General features: G+C 40.9%; 2 protein-coding genes across 7 annotated transcripts in view; one reads left to right on the plus strand and one right to left on the minus strand.

Moving 5' to 3' along the window:
* Nucleotides 1–10,683, plus strand: part of UNC13D (unc-13 homolog D) — a 57,158-nt gene extending 46,475 nt beyond the window's left edge. For all 6 annotated transcript variants that reach the window (XM_075177813.1, XM_075177816.1, XM_075177814.1 and 3 more), the window contains 7 exons: nucleotides 573–678; nucleotides 1,327–1,398; nucleotides 2,550–2,633; nucleotides 5,455–5,575; nucleotides 6,206–6,329; nucleotides 6,638–6,837; nucleotides 10,321–10,683. In XM_075177813.1, the coding sequence (XP_075033914.1) occupies nucleotides 573–678; nucleotides 1,327–1,398; nucleotides 2,550–2,633; nucleotides 5,455–5,575; nucleotides 6,206–6,329; nucleotides 6,638–6,837; nucleotides 10,321–10,430 (817 nt within the window). In that variant the 3' untranslated portion in view covers nucleotides 10,431–10,683. The remainder of the gene's footprint in view (nucleotides 1–572; nucleotides 679–1,326; nucleotides 1,399–2,549; nucleotides 2,634–5,454; nucleotides 5,576–6,205; nucleotides 6,330–6,637; nucleotides 6,838–10,320) is intronic.
* Nucleotides 10,684–11,863: 1,180 nt separating this feature from the next.
* LOC142095067 (E3 ubiquitin/ISG15 ligase TRIM25-like) lies at nucleotides 11,864–23,481 on the minus strand. The gene is made up of 5 exons (XM_075177818.1): nucleotides 22,953–23,481; nucleotides 19,748–19,969; nucleotides 17,321–17,438; nucleotides 12,993–13,091; nucleotides 11,864–12,871 (listed from the first exon to the last, which is right to left on the minus strand). Exons 1-5 carry the CDS (start codon nucleotides 23,451–23,453, stop codon nucleotides 12,285–12,287), a joined length of 1,527 nt encoding a protein of 508 aa, XP_075033919.1. The 5' UTR covers nucleotides 23,454–23,481; the 3' UTR covers nucleotides 11,864–12,284.
* Between the last annotated feature and the right edge of the window lie 1,226 nt (nucleotides 23,482–24,707).

A 24,707-nucleotide genomic window follows, 5' to 3' on the forward strand; every position in this document is an offset into this window, starting at 1 on the left:
GTCAACGTTTTGGCCAATTACAGAGGGGCGGAGCTAAGATGATGCTGTATGTGTCATTAAGCCCCCCCCACCACTTATCTATTGCAGGGGCGAGAACCGGGAGGTTGACCTGCTCTCTCGGGAGTCTGGGAGGTCTCCCAGAAATGCTGGAGTCTCCCGGACATTCCAGGAGAGTAGGCAACTCTGCATTAAAGTTAAGCAGCTAATGAATCTCTAGAGACTGAAGTGTCTTTTACATTTCTGTCTCCGTTACGGAAGTCATGTTGTCTTACCTGTCAGTCTTTGATTAAATCTTGGTCTACATGAAAATGGCCACCTCCATAGACATCAATACATGGACATAGGACACAATTTCTAAACTGTGTCATCATGCCACAGATGGCGAAGCCAACCACGTCTTGTACTGGCTCAGCATCAGGGAGAATAACAGACTCTTCAGGGAGTGAGGGAGATCACCCCTATTTCAGGGAGTCTCCCTGACATTCAGAAACAGTTGGCATGATGTATGATGTGACCTCTACTTCCTGACCCCCAACAAGCATCTTATATCTCCTGATTTATTCCTCTCACAGCCTCCTGTCTCTGCTTTGGTCTCACATCCTCACGGTCCTCTCCAACCTGTCCGGCCAGATCATCGCCTCCCCCCGCTACTACCAGAGACTGCAGGCGGCGCTCAAGGTGATAACCGTAGTTTTGTGTGCATGTATGGCGCTAAATTTAATATGTGAACTTCATAAGAACTCGGTTTCACTGCTCTACAAGTCTAGAACAGGTCGATAAGTATTTCTTATTAATGGTCTGTCCTCTTTGGCTGTAACTCCAGACTGACCATGAGATGAATTGTCAAGTTTTAAATAATGCACATTTACTGTATGATTCGGTACTCTATTTTTTATTTTCTGTTGTCATCTATGACATCTGTACTTTCACAAATAGCATACACAGACACAGACACAGACACAGACACATACACATACTGATTATATTGCCGACTACATATAGAGAAGAATAACACTTTAGCCAGTGGTTAAGAATCAAACACACAGGTTTTGTCCTCATATTAAAAGGCATCATGAATGAGATTTTAAAGACTAATAAATATACAGCAAGCTTTCCGAATTCTGTGGTCCCTTCATTGAGTAAGATATTATCCTATATTCTTTTTTTATTTTATTTTTTACATCCGTGTCATTTTTGACAACATATTTTTACGTATATGCTTTTGTTGACAACGTATACCAACAAGCAATATTATAAATGTATCCCTGTTTATGTTTAAATGAGAGAATTGTAGGAATTCTGCTCATTTCCCTCTTGTCCTCTCAGAACTTGGAGTCATGTTTCCATGCGGAAGGCTGTGGATTGTCGTTGGATTGTCTTCACACTGCCACATTCATTGTAAGTACAGCACATTCTCTGTATAACTAGGCTGAGTTGTGCCCAATCTCTTTGTATCAAATTGAAGTAGATATTTATATAAACCATACCAGACTTAAGAGAACTGTATACACCAAGAAAGACTCAAAAGTATATAATTTATAATTATTTATACATGTTTTACAACAATGTTATGTTTTATTTCACTGAAACCAGATATTTATATGAAACAGAAATCCTTTTCATTTTTGATGAACACTGAGGTTCAGTTTCTAATAATCTATTATCAACATCTTATTACCTTTTTAATTTTTGGGGGCTGCATTTCACTCTGGGGTTACACCGCCTATTGTATTTCACTGTCTTTTATCTATGCTTATTCAATTTGAAGTGAGCGAGGCTAGAACATTTGAATTCTCACAGCCCAAGGTCAACCTGTAGTCATTTAGGACATTAGAATGTTCACAGGTTACACTAACCTTTAACCAGTCAGAGTATTAGATTGTTCACGTGCTAGACCGACCTGTAACTAGAGCATTACATTAGAATGTTCACAGCTAGACCAACCTATAACCAGAGTATTAGAATGTTCACAGCCTGTGAACATTCTAATACTCTGGTTATAGGTTGGTCTAGCTGGTTACAGGTTGATCTAACCTGTGAATCACAGGTTAGATCAACCTGTAACCAGTCAGAGTATTAGAATGTTCACGTGCTAGGCCAGCATGTAACCAGAGTATTAGAATGTTCACGGGCTAAACCAACCTGTAACCAGTCAGTGTATTAGAATGTTCAAAGCTAGACCAACCTATAACCTCTCAGAGTATTAGAAATTTCACAACACAAAAATGACTACCACCTCATTTACTTCTGATATTATATTGCTCTCAACTTTGCTTCTATCTCATTGTATCCTCTTTGAGTATTGAATATCCATTAAGGTGCCTGAACATGTTTTATGGACAGTATGTATAATTTTATCTATCCCTCTTTGGACATTTGAGATATTGGAAGGTAGGAACACAAATATATATATGCCACAAATCCTATTACACAACTACACACCTCTCATAGCTTACCCCATGCATCTCCACACCATCTACAATTATTCAGCTGTTTCCCTTGCAGAAAATACATTGGACTAATAGTTTCCTGTCTGTACCTTGCTGCAGACCCTGGAACAGGATCTTGACCTTTGCTCCTCCAGTACTCGTAGACTAATTGAGCGGTATTACCAGCAGAAGATTGCACAGCAGGTAACAGGGTCCAAGTAGAGATTTCTTGGCTTATAATTACATACAGTATACTGTATCACATAATGTCTTTCTTATTTCTCTTTAAATCCTGCACTGAGAATGTATTTATTAATATGAATGGTGTGCGACTTCTCTGGAAAACGGAAATGAAATGTCATCTTTAGGCTTCAATAGAAGAGGGTTCCTTAAACAAAGGTTTAGCTATTGTTTGGGGAATAGAAATAAAATATTTATTTCACTTTCTTGCCATTGGGGGGACTATGTGACAATGGGGTGTATTAGGTGGAAATGGAGCCAGGGCACTTTAATACTAAATGTGTTGAAGGTAGCTCCCTCACCCACTATGTCCCCCATCCTAGGTTTTAGTTAAGTACCTGTGGAGATCGGGAGCTTTTCCTAGTTGTGTCACCTTTACAATATAATAATCCCCACAAGGATTATTATATTATAAAATTGGCATGACTTCTGTTGTATTGATACAATAAATATACAAATAACAAGATTTACACAATAGAGGTGTTTTATACATTTATTATATCATCATCATCATCATTTATTTATATAGCGCCACTAATTCCGCAGCGCTGTACAGAGAACTCACTCACATCAGTCCCTGCCCCATTGGAGCTTACAGTCTAAATTCCCTAATATAGACACTCACAGACAGACAGACAGAGAGGAAGAGACTATGGTCAATTTTTTGATAGTAGCCAATTAACCTACCAGTATGTTTTTGGAGTGTGGGAGGAAACCGGAGCACCCGGAGGAAACCCACGCAAACACAGGGAGAACATACAAACTCTACACAGATAAGGCCGTGGTCGGGAATTGAACTCATGACCCCAGTGCTGTGAGGCAGAAGTGCTAACCGCTAGGCCACTGTGCTGCGCTGTTGTCTTATATGAGACAACAGCTCTATTGCAGTTGGTCTGCAATTTGAATTTCACACTTAATTTCACTTGTTTTTAAAATTTCGCTACCTTTCTCATTGTCCGGATATGATATTTTAAGTTTGTTCAATATAGATTCTAAATTGTAATAAATTCACACCCTAGAATACCCCTATATACACCTCTTTTTTTTTTCTGGTTTCTGATATTTACTCAGGTGTCGGGATGCACCTCTCATCCAAATTATAGTTGACATATCCTGAGCAACCTAATTCCTGTGGACTAATTTATTTAGGGATGTTTCAGTATATACATACCTGGTGCAGTTGTTATGCCTTTTTTCTGTATAGACAGTATAATCCCAGTTTTTTACTTTCTATCATAAATGTCTGGGTTACCAGCTAAAATATAAAATGCCTCTGTAAGCTGTTGCAGGAGAATGAGACATTGTGGTTCTCCCACACATTCTGCTTGTTGTGCGGAGGAGGGCTACATTTTTTTTTGCATTTAGGGGACATCTCTTTTCATTTACATACAAGTCTTTTGCTGCTCATAAAACCGCTGACGTTATCTCACCATGTGCTTGGTCATAAGGAAATTGTCAAAAAGTTGTCATGTAGAAGTTGTTCCAGAAGTGTTTGCTGGGATGACACAACTAGTTCATACAAGTACACTATGTACATGTAAATACACATAGTTGGCATCTGTCCTTGATGTAATGGAATAGTCCCAGTTATTGAGGCCTTGTGCCTGGGAGTTTTCTTATTACCTAACATTAAACAGCTGTACAGTGTCCCGTGTAATGGCCCTTACACTTGTGCATCAAAAACTTGCATTTAGGGCTAGATTTACTAAGCTGCGGGTTTGAAAAAGTGGGGATGTTGCCTATAGCAACCAATCAGATTCTAGCTTTCATTTATTTAGTACTTTCTAAAAAATGACAGCTAGAATGTGATTGGTTGCTATAGGCAACATCCCCACTTTTTCAAACCCGCCACTTAGTAAATCTAGCCCTTAGTCTCAATTTGAATTGTATAAAAATGTGTGAAATCCATGTGAGAGGCACATGTTTTAAGCTATAGGTACATTTTTTTTTTTTTTTTTTTTTAAATCCGCAATGGTAAGTGCTGAATCCTACTTTCAAAGGACACTTCTTAAACCGTTTTACAAGACATTCCTTTGGCAGATGCACATACAACCTAATGAGGAAATATTTAATTATCATAATGAAAGTGCATTGGTTTACATGGTGTATATTTACAACAGACACGTTTTTATGCAAGTGTGAAAGGGCCTAATCCTTGAGTTCAGTAACTCTTTTCATTCTGCCCTAATTTTCACAAATTATAATTAAGCAGCGCTGTACAGAGAACTGGCTCACATCAGTCCCTGGCCCTTTGGAGCTTACAGTCTAAATTCCCTAACACACACACAGACAGACTAGGTCTAATTTAATAGCAGCCAATTAACCTACTAGGATGTTTTTGAAGTGTGGGAGGAAACCGGAGCACCCGGAGGAAACACATAAGATAAGGCCATGGTCAGGAATCAAACTCATTACCCCAGTGCTGTGAGGCGGAGGTGCTAACCACTAAGTCACAATCTCTGACTTATACCCAAAATGACGTTTGTATTTCTCATTGGACACAAGTAGAAGATATGCTGTTTTAAGGGAGCTACTTATGGTTCATTTAGTAGCATACTAGAATTAATGCTCATTTAGTTTTTTTGTATTACATAAGGATACACCTACAAAAATTATTTTTAAAAAACAAATACACTTTTCCTCATTATAGTGTTCTTGGCTCATTTTCCTCATAGATGTATATCATATTTTACTTGGCTACTATTCCTCACTATACTATTCCAGACATTATTACTCAGATTTACGTGTAGTGCTATTCACCTTCCTTTTCTTTTTCAACCTCTAGCAGGGAACCACGACGGAGAAGTACGGTGCGATCACAGTAAAGGCCAGTTACCGGCTGTCAGAGCAGAAGCTACGGGTGGAGATTCTCAATGCTGTCAATCTCCTTCCCCTGGATTCCAATGGTGAGTGCTTTGTTGTGACAGGTTACATCCATCTCCCCCACAGACGCTATATTTATCCAGCCCGTGAAGCTATATATAAAGATAGTCAAATAAATGCAGCTTCATCGAAGAACTTGAACTGTGTGGCTGGCCACGATGTCGCTATAACCTTAATTGACAAGATCCTTGGCACGATTAAAAATTAGTGCACTGCATAGGAAGATTTCCTGCTAGCCACAAGCCTGTCACACTACCCATGGTTTCCAGGAGTCTCCCAAACTTGGCCTATCTTCTAGACTCAGGATTTTCATCACCTGTTTCCTGGATTTTATGAAACTGGGAGAGAGTACAGAGCAGTACAGTAGAGGCCGCTCTACTCCCTACCAAGTGTCTGCTGGCATCACTGCTAGGAGAAGGATGTAATAATAACCAATGTAATATTTTTCCCAAGGACTAAATTAATAACAGGATTATTGATCAGTGATATATTTAGTTGGGTATGTTTAGTGTGTAACTTGTATATGTATATATAATAGACTAAAATGTAAGTCCCTAAAATGAAAAATCTTTCTAGAGTCTCAAAGATTCCTAATGATAGATCAGTTAGAACCTTACAGAGAATCTAATTGTGGGACACATTCCCCTGTGCAGGCAACAGTGACCCCTTCGTGCAGCTAACGCTGGAACCTAAACACATATTCCCCGCGGTGGAGTCACGTTCTACACAGGTCAAAAAGAATGAACTGAACCCTCTCTACGACGAGACCTTCGACTTGTGAGTTATATCAAAACCTTGTGTTAACAACGATGCTTGTGTGAGCAAAGCCTCTTGCCCCTCTGAATAATACTAATATGAGATAATGAGATGCTTGGAGAGCTGTGGGGTCCGGGCCTGGCTGCGTTAGCCCCCCGGGCCGGTCCCATAGTGGGCTACCATGAGCTGAATCACTGGGCTGCCTGCATTTCTTTTCCTTTAAAATATTCCCGGGTCGAGTCTCGCCCCCCCGGACTAAAATTTGCCAGCTCTCCCCTGTGGACTGAACTAAAAATATGTATAATATATGTGTTTTCTCCTTCCCTCAGCCTGGTGACCCTGGAGCAGTGTGAGGTTCCTGGAGCCTGTCTTTTGTTGACTGTGTTTGATTATGATACTCTTCTGTCTAATGAGCTGGAGGGAGAGGCTTTTTTACCTCTTGCGGATGTTCCAGGGCTAAAAGAGGAGATCAGTGACGCTGTGACCATCCTACAGACTCGACTGCCCCTGTCCCACCCAAAACTCAACGGTCAGTACTCACCTTTGTAACACTGGTGTTGTTTCATTGAATCAAAAGTGTTTTATTTCTCATATGCTTTTGGCATTTGAATAATCTCTTTTAGTTACTTTTCTTTCTTGCTCAGTATTCCATTGTGTTACATGTCTATAGCATGTCATTTGTTTCCCAAATCTATGTCCTGCAGAGATTGTGAAATCGCTTATATGTAATATTAATAGGTCACTAGGCTCTAATGCTGCTTCTCTGGGTTCATTGTAAGAACTTTGGAATTACAACTGCTTCCTTCGTATGTTTCAGTGTAGCAACATTACCATACCATAGTGTAATACTATAGATAGTAGGTATCTGTGATTTTACATGGTACCTGACACCAGTGACCATTATAGAGTCCATCATGGTAGGGGATGGGTATGTGTCACCAGCAGTTCATAAGCAAGGAAAGTCCATCAGATGCTGCAGAACAATTTTATTGGATAGACATTACAGTTCATAATATTTAACCAGGATATAACTTGGAACCACTGTAATTGAATTCTAACAGCTGGTTGGAAGTGCTTCTTTGTAGAAACGGGGTCTTTCCACTTTGAATCACTTTTTCCTCCTGATTGCACTCTGCAAGCTGGATTAATGTGTTACTTCTCCAACTCTAAAGGACCCACAACCCATTGCAGTCGGGTGACCAAGTTTCCTCTAGCCACCAGGTTATGGTACTGTCACCATAGGACAGAGTTGGAGAGGCCACAAATATATCTTCTCAGAAGATCAATTCTTTCAGCTCAATGTGACTTGCAATAAAATGGCCAATCCACCGCTACCAATGAGCCAACAAACCTTCAAATATAACGGCGTAGACCTAGCCATGGGAAGCTTTATTGAAACATGTCATAGTCAAACCAATGTTGCACATTTTCACCTGGCCAAGCCCCTTTTGCAACTAGAACAATACACAACGCCTTTGTTTGAGTTTGACAGGGGTCTTTCTCATCAGGTCTCCCCCCAGGGAGATTAAATACCTGAGTCATTAAGGCAGCATACTGAGCGCATTGTGTGGTTGTTCTCAACGGCACGTAAATCGTCTCTGCATACTCCCGGGGTCAGCGAGGAGCGGATCTCAAGATACGTGTGGTGTTGACTATGGGTGTAGGTTCACTCTGCTGTACTAGACCAGACACTGCAGGATGCGTAATGTGAAATTTCAAAAGAAAGCATCGATTGCTAATATATCTTATGAGCCCTCTGATCCTAAATAGGTAGAAGCGCTAATTGCTATTATGTATAGGAACCCCACACATGATTAGTCTCAATTGTATTATAATAAGTCTGTGAGGACCAAACAATACAGAGCGCTATCTACCTAATAGGATTACACAGAGCGTTCGCTCATAAGATATATTAGCAATCTGATAGACCACCAGTATCTGCTTCACCAATCACAGTGTTCATGGGTGATTCCCCTGTTCTATCAGACTCAGTCTGCTAACAGTCAAGATCATTACATCATACTGTTAATAGGGTCTATCTTTAGAGGCAGAGTATAGTACTTTGGCTTACAGCGTTACCATTCTGTTATTTAGCCAGTGAGTCTGTAATTTACTACAGTACTCACCTATGAATCTCACATATATATTTTTATTTTAACATATGAGATTTTCATCTTACTATACTGGAACAAGTGTATTATGTTCCCATAGGTTTAATAAAGGAGATTTTCCCGTTTATGATACTAATGATATTAATTATATTATAACTTATAGGGGACATTTTTTGTCACTACCATACCATTATTACTAGTTCTGCCTAAACATTTGCCCTCTGATTCATATATTTTCTATTATATGATCTATCAGTTCTTAAAATTGATCACAGAGCGATTGTTGCAGTTGATTTGCAACTTTTAATTCACTGTCTTTGTTCTTTTGTTAATATTTCGCATAGCTTTATCTTGCTAGGATGAGTCTATTTTAATGTATACTAATAAAAATTTATATTTTATTTATACCTATTCTAACCAACTATCCTTGAGTGCCCCGGTACATAACCTCTGTTCTATCTCCTCTTTCTGTGCAACATGTAATAGCATGCATACAATACTGACTCAGGATTTAGACTAGACCCTTAGCTGGTGCAAGAGATACGGCTGAAAAACTAGAAACTTTCACACACGCAGAGCTCTATTCCGACGTGGCTCCATTCGCTTGAGTTTAGCACGCCCACATTGTGCATCGAGTACGGGCACACGCCCCTTCCCCACCCAGTTCACTCCCCAAAATCGTAGACCGTCGTACCTGTCATTTGTGTTGGCATACGCAGCAGACTTGCTTTTGTTGACGGCCGAGTGTCCTCGTTCTGGATGCGCAGACAGGAATTGCGTACGGTACGCACAAAAACAGAGACACATTCCTTAATGACTCAGGCCCTATGTGTATACAATAATATCTGCAAGCATCATCGTCTTCGCTGAGTTCCAAGGCTTGTATAAAAGCACGTTGAGGAACCTCAAGGGCGGAATACCTATGAAAACTGGTGCAGAGGGAAAATGTAGTGTTGCACAGAAATAAAGGATTGTTAAAATGTTATTAATTGCCACCCTTCCTCTCACAATATCATTATAATATACAAAATAGTTTGTATATCACCATCCCATAATGACTCGTGGGAGCGGATTCAGGCATTTGTCGCTCAGCGTAGAAACTGGTCAAATTCCTGGGCATAAGGTTTGAAAACTTTATTTTAAGATACCCCTGTATTTCTATAGGACATTATTATATTGATTCAATATGGAGCAAGTTTTACTTTAATACATAAAACTAATCCTTTTATCTGTCTGCATGTGGCTCCTAGGAACATGTGTGGAGAGACTTTGACGGTTAATAATTTTGGGCCTGATTCATTAAGGATCTTAACTTGAGAAACTTCTTATTTCAGTCTCCTGGACAAAACAATGTTACAATGCAAGGGGTGCAAATTAGTATTCTGTTTTGCACATAAGTTAAATACTGACTGTTTTTTAATGTAACACACAAATACTTGATAGCTTATTTGTACACTGAAATTTAAAGTTGATATTTGTGTGCTACATGAAAAAAACAGTCAGTATTTAACTTATGTGCAAAACAGAATACTAATTTGCACCCCTTGCATTGTACCATTGTTTTGTCCAGGAGACTGAAATAAGAAGTTTCTCAAGTTAAGATCCTTAATGAATCAGGCCCTTAGTGAATAAAATGGGATCTCTGTAATACATGAAAAGTCTCCTGCCTGGACAAAACAAACATATTTGTTATGAGTAGACAGGAGAAATGAGCTCAGAAATGAATACAGTAAGCCAAACACGACTAAAAGCCTGCGTCAGTGCAGAAGAATCCCGTTAGATAGGCCGGCAGATAGCAGACTGACATCACAATGACATTAGCAGTTGTTCTTCCTGTTTTCCAGAGTTTGTTAATCAAGCACTTAAAGTGGTGATAAAACAAAGTTTTGTCTCCTTCTTAGGAGATCGCATCCTGCAACTCCTGGACTGCCGTCGTTCTGAAAAGGAAGCCGCCGCGTTCATCAAGCTTCGTAGACAGAGGGCTCGTCAGTCTAAAGAGCCTGAACGATGACCCTAGCAAGTGAGGTCCTGCATATAGCAACCTCTGGTTTACTAATAGCTCCAGCAGAGGTTTTCTACTGAACCGCCAATGAATCGAGGAGGCGACCACTAGGCATTAGGAGGATGCTGTACAGAGCTTAAATGACCCCCTTAATCTTATGTAATTGTATTAGGAGAATAATGACTGCTACTCTCTCTTTCGACCATGCAGATATCTGGACATTAAAGCATGATGTAAACTTCTAATAAATTTATTTATTTTATTTTCCTCCCCAACCATTCAGGTTAGGTATAACTTTCGTTTCTCATCTGAATCGCTCTGGTGTTCCTAGAACTAAATATGCTACCTCTCATCATAATGGTTATCCACCGCTCGCAGTTACTCCCAAATATCATCATCACCATTTATTTATATAGCGCCACTAATTCTGCAGCGCTGTACAGAGAACTCACATCAGTCCCTGCCCCATTGGAGCTTAGATTCTAAATTCCCTAACATACACACACAGACAGAGAGACACGCAGACAGACACAGACTAGGGTCAATTTGTTAGCAGTCAATTAACCTACCGGTATGTTTCTGGAGTGTGGGAGTAAACCGGAGCACCCGGAAGAAACCCACGCAAACACAGGGAGAACATACAAACTCCTCACAGATGCTATAAGGCAGAAGTGCTAACCACTACGCCACCGTGCTGCCCTATTATATGTTCCCAATCAAGAATGGTACAAGTGCATGACATCCAAGAAGTGAACAGTGGGAACGTCAGCCGTGGAATGTTACAAAGCTATACATGTCATACAGAATTAAGCCACAAGTGCCAAGCCTGCACACAAATGGGAGGTGGGACTAATGCTACCTGTGTATGGCAATTCTCTTAGTTTCTATCAAATTATTTGGATTTGGATTGTCTGATGTTACCATGGAGTCTATTTATCAAGCCTAAAATCAGGCAGAAACGTCTGTTATCGCATGGTTTAGGTACAATTAAATTATGCTGCTATTTAACATTAGCCTAATGCAGGAGATATCAGAGAGCAAACTACTGCAGTCCTCATTATTCTTAATGGGGCCTATTTACAAAGCTCTGAACAGCTTTTTTGGAGCTTATCGTTGATTGCAAACACAATCTTCAGTTCCTCTCTATCATATGGGAAGAACATCACAGGAGAGAGATCTTCAGTGCCCTCCCCAGCAGGCTTCTCCTCTCCCTCAAATCGCTAACTGTGCAGTGCAAAAGCCAGGTCAGAACCGGGCCGTAAATTAATCACAATTAAAATCACTTTACTATGGACTATTCGCTAAAACATCCTCCTATCAGAGCTGCTGTCCCGGCTAAATAATTTAAATAAATAGGCACATTAATTGATTTCTTATCATTGCGATAAATGATAATTATTATGAACAATATGCGATAAGTCATAAATAAACCGCTCATGTCACCACACACAGCACACAGTGTTTTAGGATTTAATAAAAAATGTAAAGGATTTTATATATATAAAAAAAATAATCATAATCCGTGCAGAATTATTTTACAGATATATATTAGGGGATCTGGTAGAATCATGTGATTTCAGGACACATGCTACAATCCAAACACATGAGAGAAATTTTATTTCCAACTCATCAAATCATAGTTTCAAGATCCAATCTTATATTTACTTATCAAACTGTATCTAGTGTCCCCCACATTGGGTTCTGTACAATTCGATCTAAGTTTGTAAAGTATATTAAACAGTGGAATAAAGATGACTATTCTGAATATAAATATTTAGGTAACGATGTAAGATTAAGATGCAGATTGAAGAAGAGTAGACCAATAATTAATGGTTTGTAGTTCACAAAGGATCAATCTTTGGGTCAAAAGTTTGCTGATAGCTGCCTGTGGAAGCGCTTGCTGTTGACATTGTGATGAGTTGCTGTTCCTTCTCCAAAGGACATGATTGAGTTCCAACTGATGAAAAAGATGGGGTACACTGGCTGGATGAAGGAAGCATGAAACTGATGAAGAAGAAGCATATCTTCTGATACCTCATGGAAGGACAGACTACCCGCATCCCAGTCCAGAAAAATACCCAGTTTCTCCTGCTGCCCTGTGGCTACCAATACTTTTTGACTGTCATGCCAGGCATAGCAGCGGGTACTGCTCCACTCTAAGCACCAAGACTGTGAGTTTCTTCCAGCCAAACAGTAGCTCTGGTGCCCCTTGCGGGGGATACCATGGTAGGTGACACCCAAGTTCACACGATTTCCAGATAGACTTACCTCCCAATAGTGACGCCCATGGGCCATTGGCTCCCGACCCAGCACTTGGGTGTAATGATCAAATCGTCCTGGGTGCTCTGGGTAGGCCTGGGGCTGTAGCTTGCACAGAACTCTGCGGTTCCCTTGCATAAGACACAAGTTGTGGTGGGCGGTGTCTGGGTCCAGGCTGATATCCCGGTAATCTGGACACAAGAAAGTCATAAGGTAACACGTCAGTGAAATTGAGTCAAATGAGTAAGGATGTTGGAGAAATTTGACACATAGTGGGAAGATGAGACAAAATACATGTAGTAAATGTCTTACACTGAAGGAACTCGGCTCGTACACGTGGGATCAATGTCTGCATTGGGCTCCTCCATAGTTTTGGTGGTAAAATGGGACAGCTGGTGTGTGTGGTCCACACTATAGGACAAAGTAAGTATATAAGTGAGGCAGGGCAAATAACTGTACATTTACAATTTGAGAAACTCCTCATCCTACACCTCCTTAAACTCCATGTTTAATCTGCTGTGCTGTTCCTTACCTCTGCTCATTTTGCTCTACCATCCTCTTTACTGCAACTCACTTTTCTGTATCATCTTCCTTACCATAACTCACTCTGTATTACCACCCCACTTGCCTCAACTCGCTCTCCTGTACCAACGTCCTTACCTCACCATACTGTGCTATACCATCTTCCTTTCCTCATTTTCTGTACCCTCCTCCTTCCTCCAACTTACTCTGCTGTATAATTCTCCTTACCTCAACTCATTCTGCTGTATTACCTCAACTCATTCTGCTGTATTACCTTCTTTACCTCAACTCAATCTGCTGTATTACCTTCCTTACCTCACCGCACTCTGCTGTATTACCTTCCTTACCTCACCGCACGCTGCTGTATTACCTTCCTTACCTCAACTCACTCTGCTGTATTATCTTCCTTACCTCAACACACTCTGCTGTATTACCTTCCTTACCTCAACTCACTCTGCTGTATTACCTTCCTTACCTCAACTCACGCTGCTGTATTACCTTCCTTACCTCGACTCACGCTGCTGTATTAACTTCCTTACCTCAACGCACTCTGCTGTATTACCTTCCTTACCTCGACTCACGCTGCTGTATTACCTTCCTTACCTCGACTCACTCTGCTGTATTACCTTCCTTACCTCAACTCATTCTGCTGTATTACCTTCCTTACCTCAACTCACTCTGCTGTATTACCTTCCTTACCTCAACGCACTCTGCTGTATTACCTTCCTTACCTCAACTCACTCTGCTGTATTACCTTCCTTACCTCAACTCACTCTGCTGTATTACCTTCCTTACCTCAACTCACTCTGCTGTATTACCTTCCTTACCTCAACGCACTCTGCTGTATTACCTTCCTTACCTCAACTCATTCTGCTGTATTACCTTCCTTACCTCAACTCATTCTGCTGTATTACCTTCTTTACCTCAACTCAATCTGCTGTATTACCTCGACTTACTCTGCTGTATTACCTTCCTTACCTCGACTCACGCTGCTGTATTACCTTCCTTACCTCAACGCACTCTGCTGTATTACCTTCCTTACCTCAACTCATTCTGCTGTATTACCTTCTTTACCTCAACTCAATCTGCTGTATTACCTCGACTTACTCTGCTGTATTACCTTCCTTACCTCGACTCACGCTGCTGTATTACCTTCCTTACCTCAACTCATTCTGCTGTATTACCTTCCTTACCTCAACTCATTCTGCTGTATTACCTTCCTTACCTCAACGCACTCTGCTGTATTATCTTCCTTACCTCACCGCACTCTGCTGTATTATCTTCCTTACCTCACCGCACTCTGCTGTATTACCTTCCTTACCTCAACTCACTCTGCTGTATTATCTTCCTTACCTCAACTCACTCTGCTGTATTACCTTCCTTACCTCAACTCACTCTGCTGTATTACCTTCCTTACCTCAACTCACTCTGCTGTATTATCTTCCTTACCTCAACACACTCTGCTGTATTACCTTCCTTACCTCAACTCACTCTGCTGTATTACCTTCCTTACCTCGACTCACGCTGCTGTATTAACTTCCTTACCTCAACGCACTCTGCTGTATTACCTTCCTTACCTCGACTCACTCTGCTGTATTACCTTCCTTACCTCGACTCACGCTGCTGTATTACCTTCCTCACCTCAACACACTCTGCTGTATTACCTTCCTTACCTCAACTCACTCTGCTGTATTACCTTCCTTACCTCAACTCATTCTGCTGTATTACCTTCCTTACCTCAACTCACTCTGCTGTATTACCTTCCTTACCTCAACTCACTCTGCTGTATTACCTTCCTCACCTAAACTCACTCTGCTGTATTACCTTCCTTACCTCACCGCACTCTGCTGTATTACCTTCTTTACCTCAACTCAATCTGCTGTATTACCTCGACTTACTCTGCTGTATTACCTTCCTTACCTCGACTCACGCTGCTGTATTACCTTCCTTACCTCAACTCATTCTGCTGTATTACCTTCCTTACCTCAACTCATTCTGCTGTATTACCTTCCTTACCTCAACGCACTCTGCTGTATTATCTTCCTTACCTCACCGCACTCTGCTGTATTATCTTCCTTACCTCACCGCACTCTGCTGTATTACCTTCCTTACCTCAACTCACTCTGCTGTATTATCTTCCTTACCTCAACTCACTCTGCTGTATTACCTTCCTTACCTCAACTCACTCTGCTGTATTACCTTCCTTACCTCAACTCACTCTGCTGTATTATCTTCCTTACCTCAACACACTCTGCTGTATTACCTTCCTTACCTCAACTCACTCTGCTGTATTACCTTCCTTACCTCGACTCACGCTGCTGTATTAACTTCCTTACCTCAACGCACTCTGCTGTATTACCTTCCTTACCTCGACTCACTCTGCTGTATTACCTTCCTTACCTCGACTCACGCTGCTGTATTACCTTCCTCACCTCAACACACTCTGCTGTATTACCTTCCTTACCTCAACTGACTCTGCTGTATTACCTTCCTTACCTCAACTCACTCTGCTGTATTACCTTCCTTACCTCAACTCACTCTGCTGTATTACCTTCCTTACCTCAACTCACTCTGCTGTATTACCTTCCTCACCTAAACTCACTCTGCTGTATTACCTTCCTTACCTCAACTGACTCTGCTGTATTACCTTCCTTACCTCAACTCACTCTGCTGTATTACCTTCCTTACCTCAACTCACTCTGCTGTATTACCTTCCTCACCTAAACTCACTCTGCTGTATTACCTTCCTTACCTCAACTGACTCTGCTGTATTACCTTCCTTACCTCAACTCACTCTGCTGTATTACCTTCCTTACCTCAACTCACTCTGCTGTATTACCTTCCTCACCTAAACTCACTCTGCTGTATTACCTTCCTTACCTCAACTGACTCTGCTGTATTACCTTCCTTACCTCAACTCACTCTGCTGTATTACCTTCCTCGCCTAAACTCACTCTGCTGTATTACCTTCCTTACCTCAACTGACTCTGCTGTATTACCTTCCTTACCTCACCGCACTCTGCTGTATTACCTTCCTTACCTCGACTCACTCTGCTGTATTACCTTCCTTACCTCAACGCACTCTGCTGTATTACCTTCCTTACCTGAACTCACTCTACTGCATTACCATCCTTACATCAACTCACTCTACTGCACAGTCCTTCTTCCTTGAATTCACTCTGTTGTGTAATTCTTCTTTACCTTACGGTAACTCACTCTGCTGTACTATCTTCTTTACTTAAACCAAGTCTGCTCTACTGTTCTCCTTTGGAGAATTCCACTTACCTCAACTTCTTTTGCTGTATAATTCTCCTTACCTTAACTCAATCTGCAGCACTGTCAGTGGCGGATCCAGGGGGGGCGATCAGGGCGATCGCCCCCCCCCCCTAGCAGACACTTGCTGCCGACGGCTGCACAGTATGTGCAGGTCCGTCCAGCCGTGACAGGCAGGGACAGTGTTCTGCCCGGCTGCTCTGATTGTGTGCCCGGCTGCTCTGATTGTGTGCCCGGCTGCTCTGATTGTGTTTTAAACACAATCAGAGCAGCCGGGCAGAACACTGTCCCTGCCTGTCACGGCTGGACGGACCTGCACATACTGTGCAGCCGTCAGCAGCCTAAACTGTTAGAAAGGGGCGGGGCCTAAATCGCCCCCCCCCCCCCCCCCCCCCTAAATCGCCCCAGGTACACCAGTTTTCTAGATCCGCCCCTGAGTACTGTCCTCCTTGCCCCACCTTATTCTGGTGTATCATCTTCCTTTCCTCAACTCACTCTTATGTACCAACCTCCTTACCCCAACCCACACCACTGTACCTACTCATCTCAACATACTATGCTGTACCCACCTTCCCACCCATATGAAGAAACTGGAGGAAGCTATTTCAGACAGCAAGTTTTATCATCATCAAAATGAAATAAATTAAATTGAAAATGACAATTTACTTGGTTCAAAATTCCAAATTAGTTGTATTTAGCTTGTTGGTAGATATAAAAATACTTAAAATTCACAGAAAACTTAAAAATATTTGTATAAGGATAAAAGAAGCACAATTTCATTTGCCGCCTTGGAAATTAGAATGGCTCTGCAAACTTCATCATTCACACCAAAGGTCATTCCTCACCTTGCTGTAGCAGCCTGTCCATGTGATCAGCACACAATTCCAGTAAACAGTCCTTAAATTTGGAGACCGCTGCGTAGAGTCCAGTCCACTGATGATCCTGAACCGAGGTTTGTTCCACCTGATATGAAAAGATTTCTTGTTATAAAAGTACAATAACTAGTAACACCGCACTTACATCATGAGTGTACAGCACCCATCCGCCACCCCCCACCTTAATGACAAGCCAGTACCTGTACTATAGCCTGGCGCTGGTGACCACTTATGCACAGGGACCAGCATGGGGTCCCCTGCAATATCAAGCTTCAGTCTTTGCCAGGTTGAGCTAGTCACACTATAACAGAAAGACATGCAGAGGGGTTTGGCCTATGAATGTAATTATTTTTTGTGACAGTAAATATACAATCAAGTCCATAAATATTGGGACATCGACACAATTCTCATATTTTGGGCTCTATACACCACCACAATGGATTTGAAATGAAACTAACAAGATGTACTTTAACTGCAGACTTTCAGCTTTAATTTGAGGGTATTTACATCTAAATCAGGTGAACGGTGTAGGAATTACAACGGTTTCTATATGTGCCTCCCACTTTTTAAGGGACCAAAAGTAATGGGACAATCGACTCAAAAGCTATTTCATGGACATGTGTGGGCTATTGCCTCGATATTACATCATCATTTAAGCAGGTAAAAGGTCTGGAGTTGATTCTAGGTGAGACATTTGCATTTGGAATCTGTTGCTGTCGACTCTCAATATGAGATCCAAAGAGCTGTCACTATCAGTGAAGCAAGCCATCATTAGGCTGAAAAATCAAAATAAACCCATCACAGAGATAGCAAAAACATTAGGTGTGGCCAAATCAACTGTTTGGAACATTCTTAAAAAGAAAGAACGCACCAGAGAGCTCAGCAACACCAAAAGACCCGGAAGACCACGGAAAACAACTGTGGTGGATGACAGAAGAATTTTTTCCCTGGTGAAGAAAAACCCCTTCACAACAGTTGGCCAAATCAAGAACACTCTCCAGGAGGTAGGTGTATATGTGTCAAAGTCAACAATCAAGAGAAGACTTCACAAGAGTGAATATAGAGGGTTCACCACAAGATGTAAACCATTTGTGAGCCACAAAAACAGGAAGACCAGATTAGAGTTTGGCAAACAACATCTAAAAAAGCCATTACAGTTCTGGAACAACATCCTATGGACAGATGAGACAAAGATCAACTTGTACCTGAGTGATGGGAAGAGAAGAGTATGGAGAAGGAAAGGAACTGCTCATGATCCAAAACATACCACCTCATCAGTGAAGCATGGTGGTGGTAGTGTTATGGTGTGGGCATGTATGGCTGCCAATGGAACTGGTTCCCTTGAATTTATTGATGATGTGACTGCTGACAAAAGCAGCATTATGAATTCTGAAGTGTTTTGGGCAATATTATTTGCTCATATTCAGTCAAATGCTTCAGAACTCATTGGACGGCGCTTCACAGTGCAGATGGACAATGACCCGAAGCATACTGCAAAAGCAACCAAAGAGTTTTTTAAGGCTAACAAGTGGAATGTTATGCAATGGTCAAGTCAATCACCTGACCTGAATCCGATTGAGCATGCATTTCAATTGATGAAGACAAAACTGAAGGGAAAATGCCCCAAGATCAAGCAGGAACTGAAGACATTTGCAGTAGAGGCCTGGCAGAGCATCACCAGGGATGATACCCAGTGTCTGGTGATGTCCATGTGTTCCAGATTTCAGGCTGTAATTGACTGCAAAGGATTTACAACAAAGTATTAAAAAGTGAAAGTTTGATGTAGGATTGTTTAGTTTGTCCCAATACTTTTGTCCCAATACTTTTGGGAGGCACATATAGAAACCGTTGTAATTCCTACACTGTTCACCTGATTTGGATGTAAATTCCCTCAAATTAAAGCTGAAAGTCTGCAGTTAAAGCACATCTTGTTTGTTTCATTTCAAATCCATTGTGGTGGTGTATAGAGCCCAAAATATGAGAATTGTGTCGATGTCCCAATATTTATGGACTTGACTGTATGTGATGATGCTGTTGCTATTGTCAGTATGTATATTACACCTGTTCTTAGACACATGTAAACTATACGCTCCTAAGAAGCATATCTAGACATTCCGCCATATCTAACTAGATGGTATCTCCATGGGGCGTGCTACACTTGTGTCCACATGTCTTTACTTTACTGGACTTGCAGCTGAAGCCTCTCAATCTGCAATGGCCACAAGTTCATGTTACGTTCAACTCTAAAGTAGGGTGTCATTAAAAAGAGTATTTTTTTTACGCATCACAAATAGACTTACGACCAATTCTAAATATGGACCAATGTGTTTTAGGTAATAGCCTGGGACAGAGAAGAGCATAAATAATATATCATGATAATGCACAGCTGATGCCTACCGCAGTCACAAGCTGGTCCTGCTGCTGATCTGGAACAACCTGGGCAGACTGCGTTGCTGTCATGGTCAGCCCTTCATCCAGTTCATGGCTGTCTACGTTCTTCAGCACCTGACTTTCTGCCTGTTCCATTATCTGCAGCAGCCGGAACCCCGAGGCCTGCAGGATTCTCACCATGTCCGAGAACCCCTGGCTCACTACTCTTCGCTGTCTGGTATACGAAACCTGTGGAGATGGAGAATGCTTTTCATCATTATATAACCAGTGCAAAAACATTGGCCCGTTCATACTATTTTCTTTAAAATGATTTTAATCTATTATTTATTCTTCACATATATAAATGAAACCAAGAGATACCATAGTAGGGCTTTAAACTGTATGGCAGAAAACAATGGGTAAGGTCCTTACAAAATGTAGGCTGCTCCTTTATCTAAGTACCTATTTCAGTGAAGTAAGTGCCTTCCAAACGAAAACATCAACATCAGCCCACTGATATCCTATGATACTGTGAATGTTCTGGAGGTCATATAAGAAGTCTTGTTTCTGCAGTAGTCTGCAAAGCTAGACGCACCCACTATGCAAGGAATGGGAGAAGTGAGCCACTAACAGGCACCCCCTCAATGCCACATGTATCAAAGGCAGGTGTGCCCGCATTGAGAGGTGTTTGTAGCGGAGGGGAAAGAGGCGGAGGGCTGCACAACACTTTGGGAGTTCCGGGCAAGCACATGGGGACCACGCCTCGACGTTATGTGACCAGGCCCCCTTCCTGCATGCACACTGTTCCAATGTGTTTATGGTTGTCAGCTAAGTCACCAAGTTGCTAAAATTGGATATCTGCTGGGTGTCAAAAAATAAAAACCCCTTAGTAGGTCTTGTAGAGGTACCCTGCAATATAATTTATGGTTCACATGGGCACATTTTGGTCCTTTCTGGCCTTTTATTTTGTTCTTCTTTCCTTTCATTGTAAAAGCAACCAATATAACATATTTATATTTATATAGGAAACAGAACACACACAGGATGTCTCATCTGCGCTTATTGAGGTCCGCTATTTTTTTTATATCAATAAGATGTTATGCCACCTATTGTACAAGTGGTATACAAGATTTGTTCTTTTACTCTTTTAATAAAATGTTTTTAGCATTTTCATTTTTGTATTTTAGTTCATTTATACTGGCTAACAGATAGTCACCACACCATTATATGATATCTCACCCATCAAATGGGTTTCTGATCCGTTTTTTTTTTGGTTTGTTTCTATTTGAAGCTCCATGATATCCACAGTGTGCCTTTATGGAATATATGAACACCCTATCAAGATATCTATATAACCCCCAAGACACTCTCTAGATATTATCTCCAGTTGGAACAGTCATCGCTAGTCATCTTCAGAAGTGGTAATTTGGATGCGCTAATCCCTATTTGACTCTGGACTCTGGTTCACTGGAACTATCATATATTGAGATTATTAATCCCTTACTGTTGTACAATCCTGTGATTGTTTCAATTCCATTCATGTTTATGTTTATATTCATCTCTAACACAATTTTATATCACAATTGAATTTGCATATTATTCAGTTATATTAAGGCTGTAATAAGCGGAGAGGAGACATCCTGTGTGTGCTGGTCTTTTTTATAATTGATTAATCAAAGAGGGATACCTTGGTCTCACTGCTGCTGTAATTAAGCTTATGTAGCCTGGTCTGGTTGGGCGCAGTGTAAAATATTTACTCATATACATACATACATATATATATATATAGGCACAGAAGACACATAAGGAAGAGAAGCCGACACAAGTTGTTTATATTTCTGATATTGTTAATTGGGGGGGGGGGGGACTAGAGACAGTAGGTCAAAATGTAACTAAACACACTCTCCTATTGTACTCATAAATGTATCCCTTCTCGAACCCATCACCTATATCTACCAACCAAACCAGCATTTGCGAATCCAAGATCTTTACAACTTATAGATTGTCAAGAATCTTCATTGCAGCTTTGGAATATACCGAATGCATAGAATGACCTTGTATCCTATTTATGTTGTTCCTGAGGAAATGGTTCAAAGCCAGTTTACATATACTAACCTTGAATGCATTTATCCAGTCCTGGAAGTCTCTGATCTCCTAAAAATACTCCATGTTTTAAAATACACAAAGCTATAGGAAATAAATGAATGAAATAATCAAAACAACTATAACACAGAAACGCATTTGAAATGGTATTAGACTCTGGTACTTGCTTAACAGCTCCTGATTATAATTGTGTCCAGAATATATGTCATTTTCACAGCACTCCAACTCTATTTTGTATTCACTCTTCTTGTAATATTTTGGGTATTTTGATGTGTGTATAAGAACATTATAGGAAGGTTTTTCTACGTCTGTTTGCAGAGCTCACACCTCAGGACGGTACTGTTCCTTTTGCTCTAATTTATAATCCACTTATCTCATAAGAGAGCCCTCCTGTACGTTTTATGCATCAATCCTTTTAACATACAATATCATAGAGTCAGTGGCAAGGTGTATGTATGACATCACTAAGGTCCTTTACAGAGTCTAGTAGAGGAATTAAGTATGCCAGGGAATAGAAAATAGGTCCAGACAGAACACTTTCAGATGAATGAAATTAAAGTTCAAGGGGGAGGGAATTGGACAAGCCCGTTAGTAGCTTGAAAAGAGGCTTATAAATCTGAGCAGGAGAGAGGCAATGTGGGATGCGCTGAATTGAAGGATTTGGTATATTTCCTACTTTAATTCTTGTTACCTAATGCCAGCCAAACCACAATGTTTACTTTTTGGGTGGGATAATCCTTTAAGACTTTATCCAGCATATGAGTTCCCTTGTATGCAGCATATTTAATCAATGAAACAGGGAGCTAGAATGCCTTTAAGCATGGGAACGTATCAGTACTACAATGTACCTTTATCAAGATAATGTTTGGCTTTCACCTTGATCAAGGCACAATGTCAAAATTGAAATATTGGTCTGCGTGAATAAACATTTTTTCCCAAGACTTGTATGACACATAAAGTACATAGGTTCAATGATACATTTCAATATTAGCATATTGTCAGATTGAAGAGATAAAGTCCCTTTATTGTACAACAAAGCCCTTACTTCTCTCACACGTCTGTGACAGAGAGGAACAGAACGAGGATTAGTAGGCACATAGACCAGAGTGCAGGTACTGGAAATACTCACTCGGACACTGGTGACTTCTTGTCTTCTAGGAGGTGGATCAAATCTGCTACTATTGTCACTTTCCAGGTCTCCTTCAGGCATGTCTTGCTGACAGTCGCCTTTCGATGGTATTCCCACGCTCCTGGCTTGGGTGCTGAGAGCTGTCATCCCCTCACTTGATCCTTGAAAGTTGGAGAAGTCTTCCACCATCTGTGAAAGGATACTGTTCTTGCAGAGCCGGGGGGAAGAGTCTGGTCGGAAGGAGGAACGACACTGAGGGCAGGAGGTAGGCATCCCCTGCAGAGACCAACATTGGGTAATACATGGCAAGCAGAATGTGTGCCCACAGGGGATGGTGACAGGCTCTCGGAACAGGTCCAGACAGACCGGGCAATACAAATATTCAGAGCCGAGAAAAGCAACAGTGGCCATCTCAGAATTTGTGGATGCAAACATTGAACAGGATCGGAAGTTACAGGACAATGGCAGGATATATTGTTCCCTAGGCACCTTCCCCCACATAGCATACAACTGCAAGGTTACAGGAAAACAATCCTGACATATATAGCACTTTCCAATTATGTATCATCCCTCAGTCTAATTTCTGTTCCCCTGTGAGAAAACACCACACTGGATACTAGTATGGCTTTTCTGTGGATACAACCTGACAGCTGGATGTTGACGTTTATTTAAGAGTCACAAAGGCAGATAGAACTCCAGAATATCAGTCACAAACAATAAGTATTTCTTCATCCAAAGGTAAAGGCAATTAAAATATATTTTAGCACATACATATCTTAATAAACCAGATGCATTGCAAAGCAAATTGCAGGATTGAAGTCCAAGGGATAAACTGCGAGTTTCCAGCGGGTTTGAAAAGTGGAGATGTTGCCTATAGCAACCAATCATATTCTAGCTGTCATTTTGTAGAATGCACTAAATAAATGATAACTAGAATCTGATTTGTTGCTATAGGCAACATCTCCACTTTTTAAACCTGCCCTAAATCTCACAGATTGATAAATTTACCCCCAGGAATGTGACACTTTTCAGTTTTTATGTTGTGTGTGTCATATTGTTATATTTTAATGTTTTCTCTATAAAATGTACCTAGATGGCGAATATGTCTTACCAAAATAATGCTCATTACTGCCACGTCTGAGGTCCTGAAAGAATCCTGTCTTTGGCAGAGGCTCTGCCTATTGGTAATGTCTCCCTAATTGTGCAATCTTAACTCCTTTAAGTTCATGACAATTCGTTGCTAAATAAAACATTGATTTTGAATTTGGCTTCAGAATCAGATACATTATTTTAGCTATCCCAATGTATCCAGCTTCCCTGACGTTTGCACCAACTTTACGTAGTACCCTATACATGCAACTCTAAGAAGGGGCACAAATTTGCAGAAATACATGCACAATAACACAAAACATTTGTATAGCGCCTCCTCCTTTTCTGGTCTCCTCCCTTTTAACACATTTGACGAATTAACGCGTGTTCCCAAAGCTCCCTTGCAGCATAGTGTACTAAGTACTGAATGAGCGCTGCTACAGAACTCAATATTTTACAAAGCGTTTTGCTTTCGAATGGTGAATGCAACACCAAAAATTGGCACAAAACAAACGTTTCTCAGAAACTGTGCTGGCCTTTTCGTCTACATTATTTTTTCTAGCATCAGCATTATATAGGCAGTAATATTGCATTAAACCCATAAAATGAACACCCCTAAAATTAAGCCCCAGAAAATTAACACCCATGTGTACAAGTCCTAGAGGT

Source organism: Mixophyes fleayi, chromosome 6 (assembly GCF_038048845.1).
Source record: "Mixophyes fleayi isolate aMixFle1 chromosome 6, aMixFle1.hap1, whole genome shotgun sequence".
In the NCBI taxonomy this organism is placed as follows: Eukaryota; Metazoa; Chordata; class Amphibia; order Anura; family Limnodynastidae; genus Mixophyes; species Mixophyes fleayi.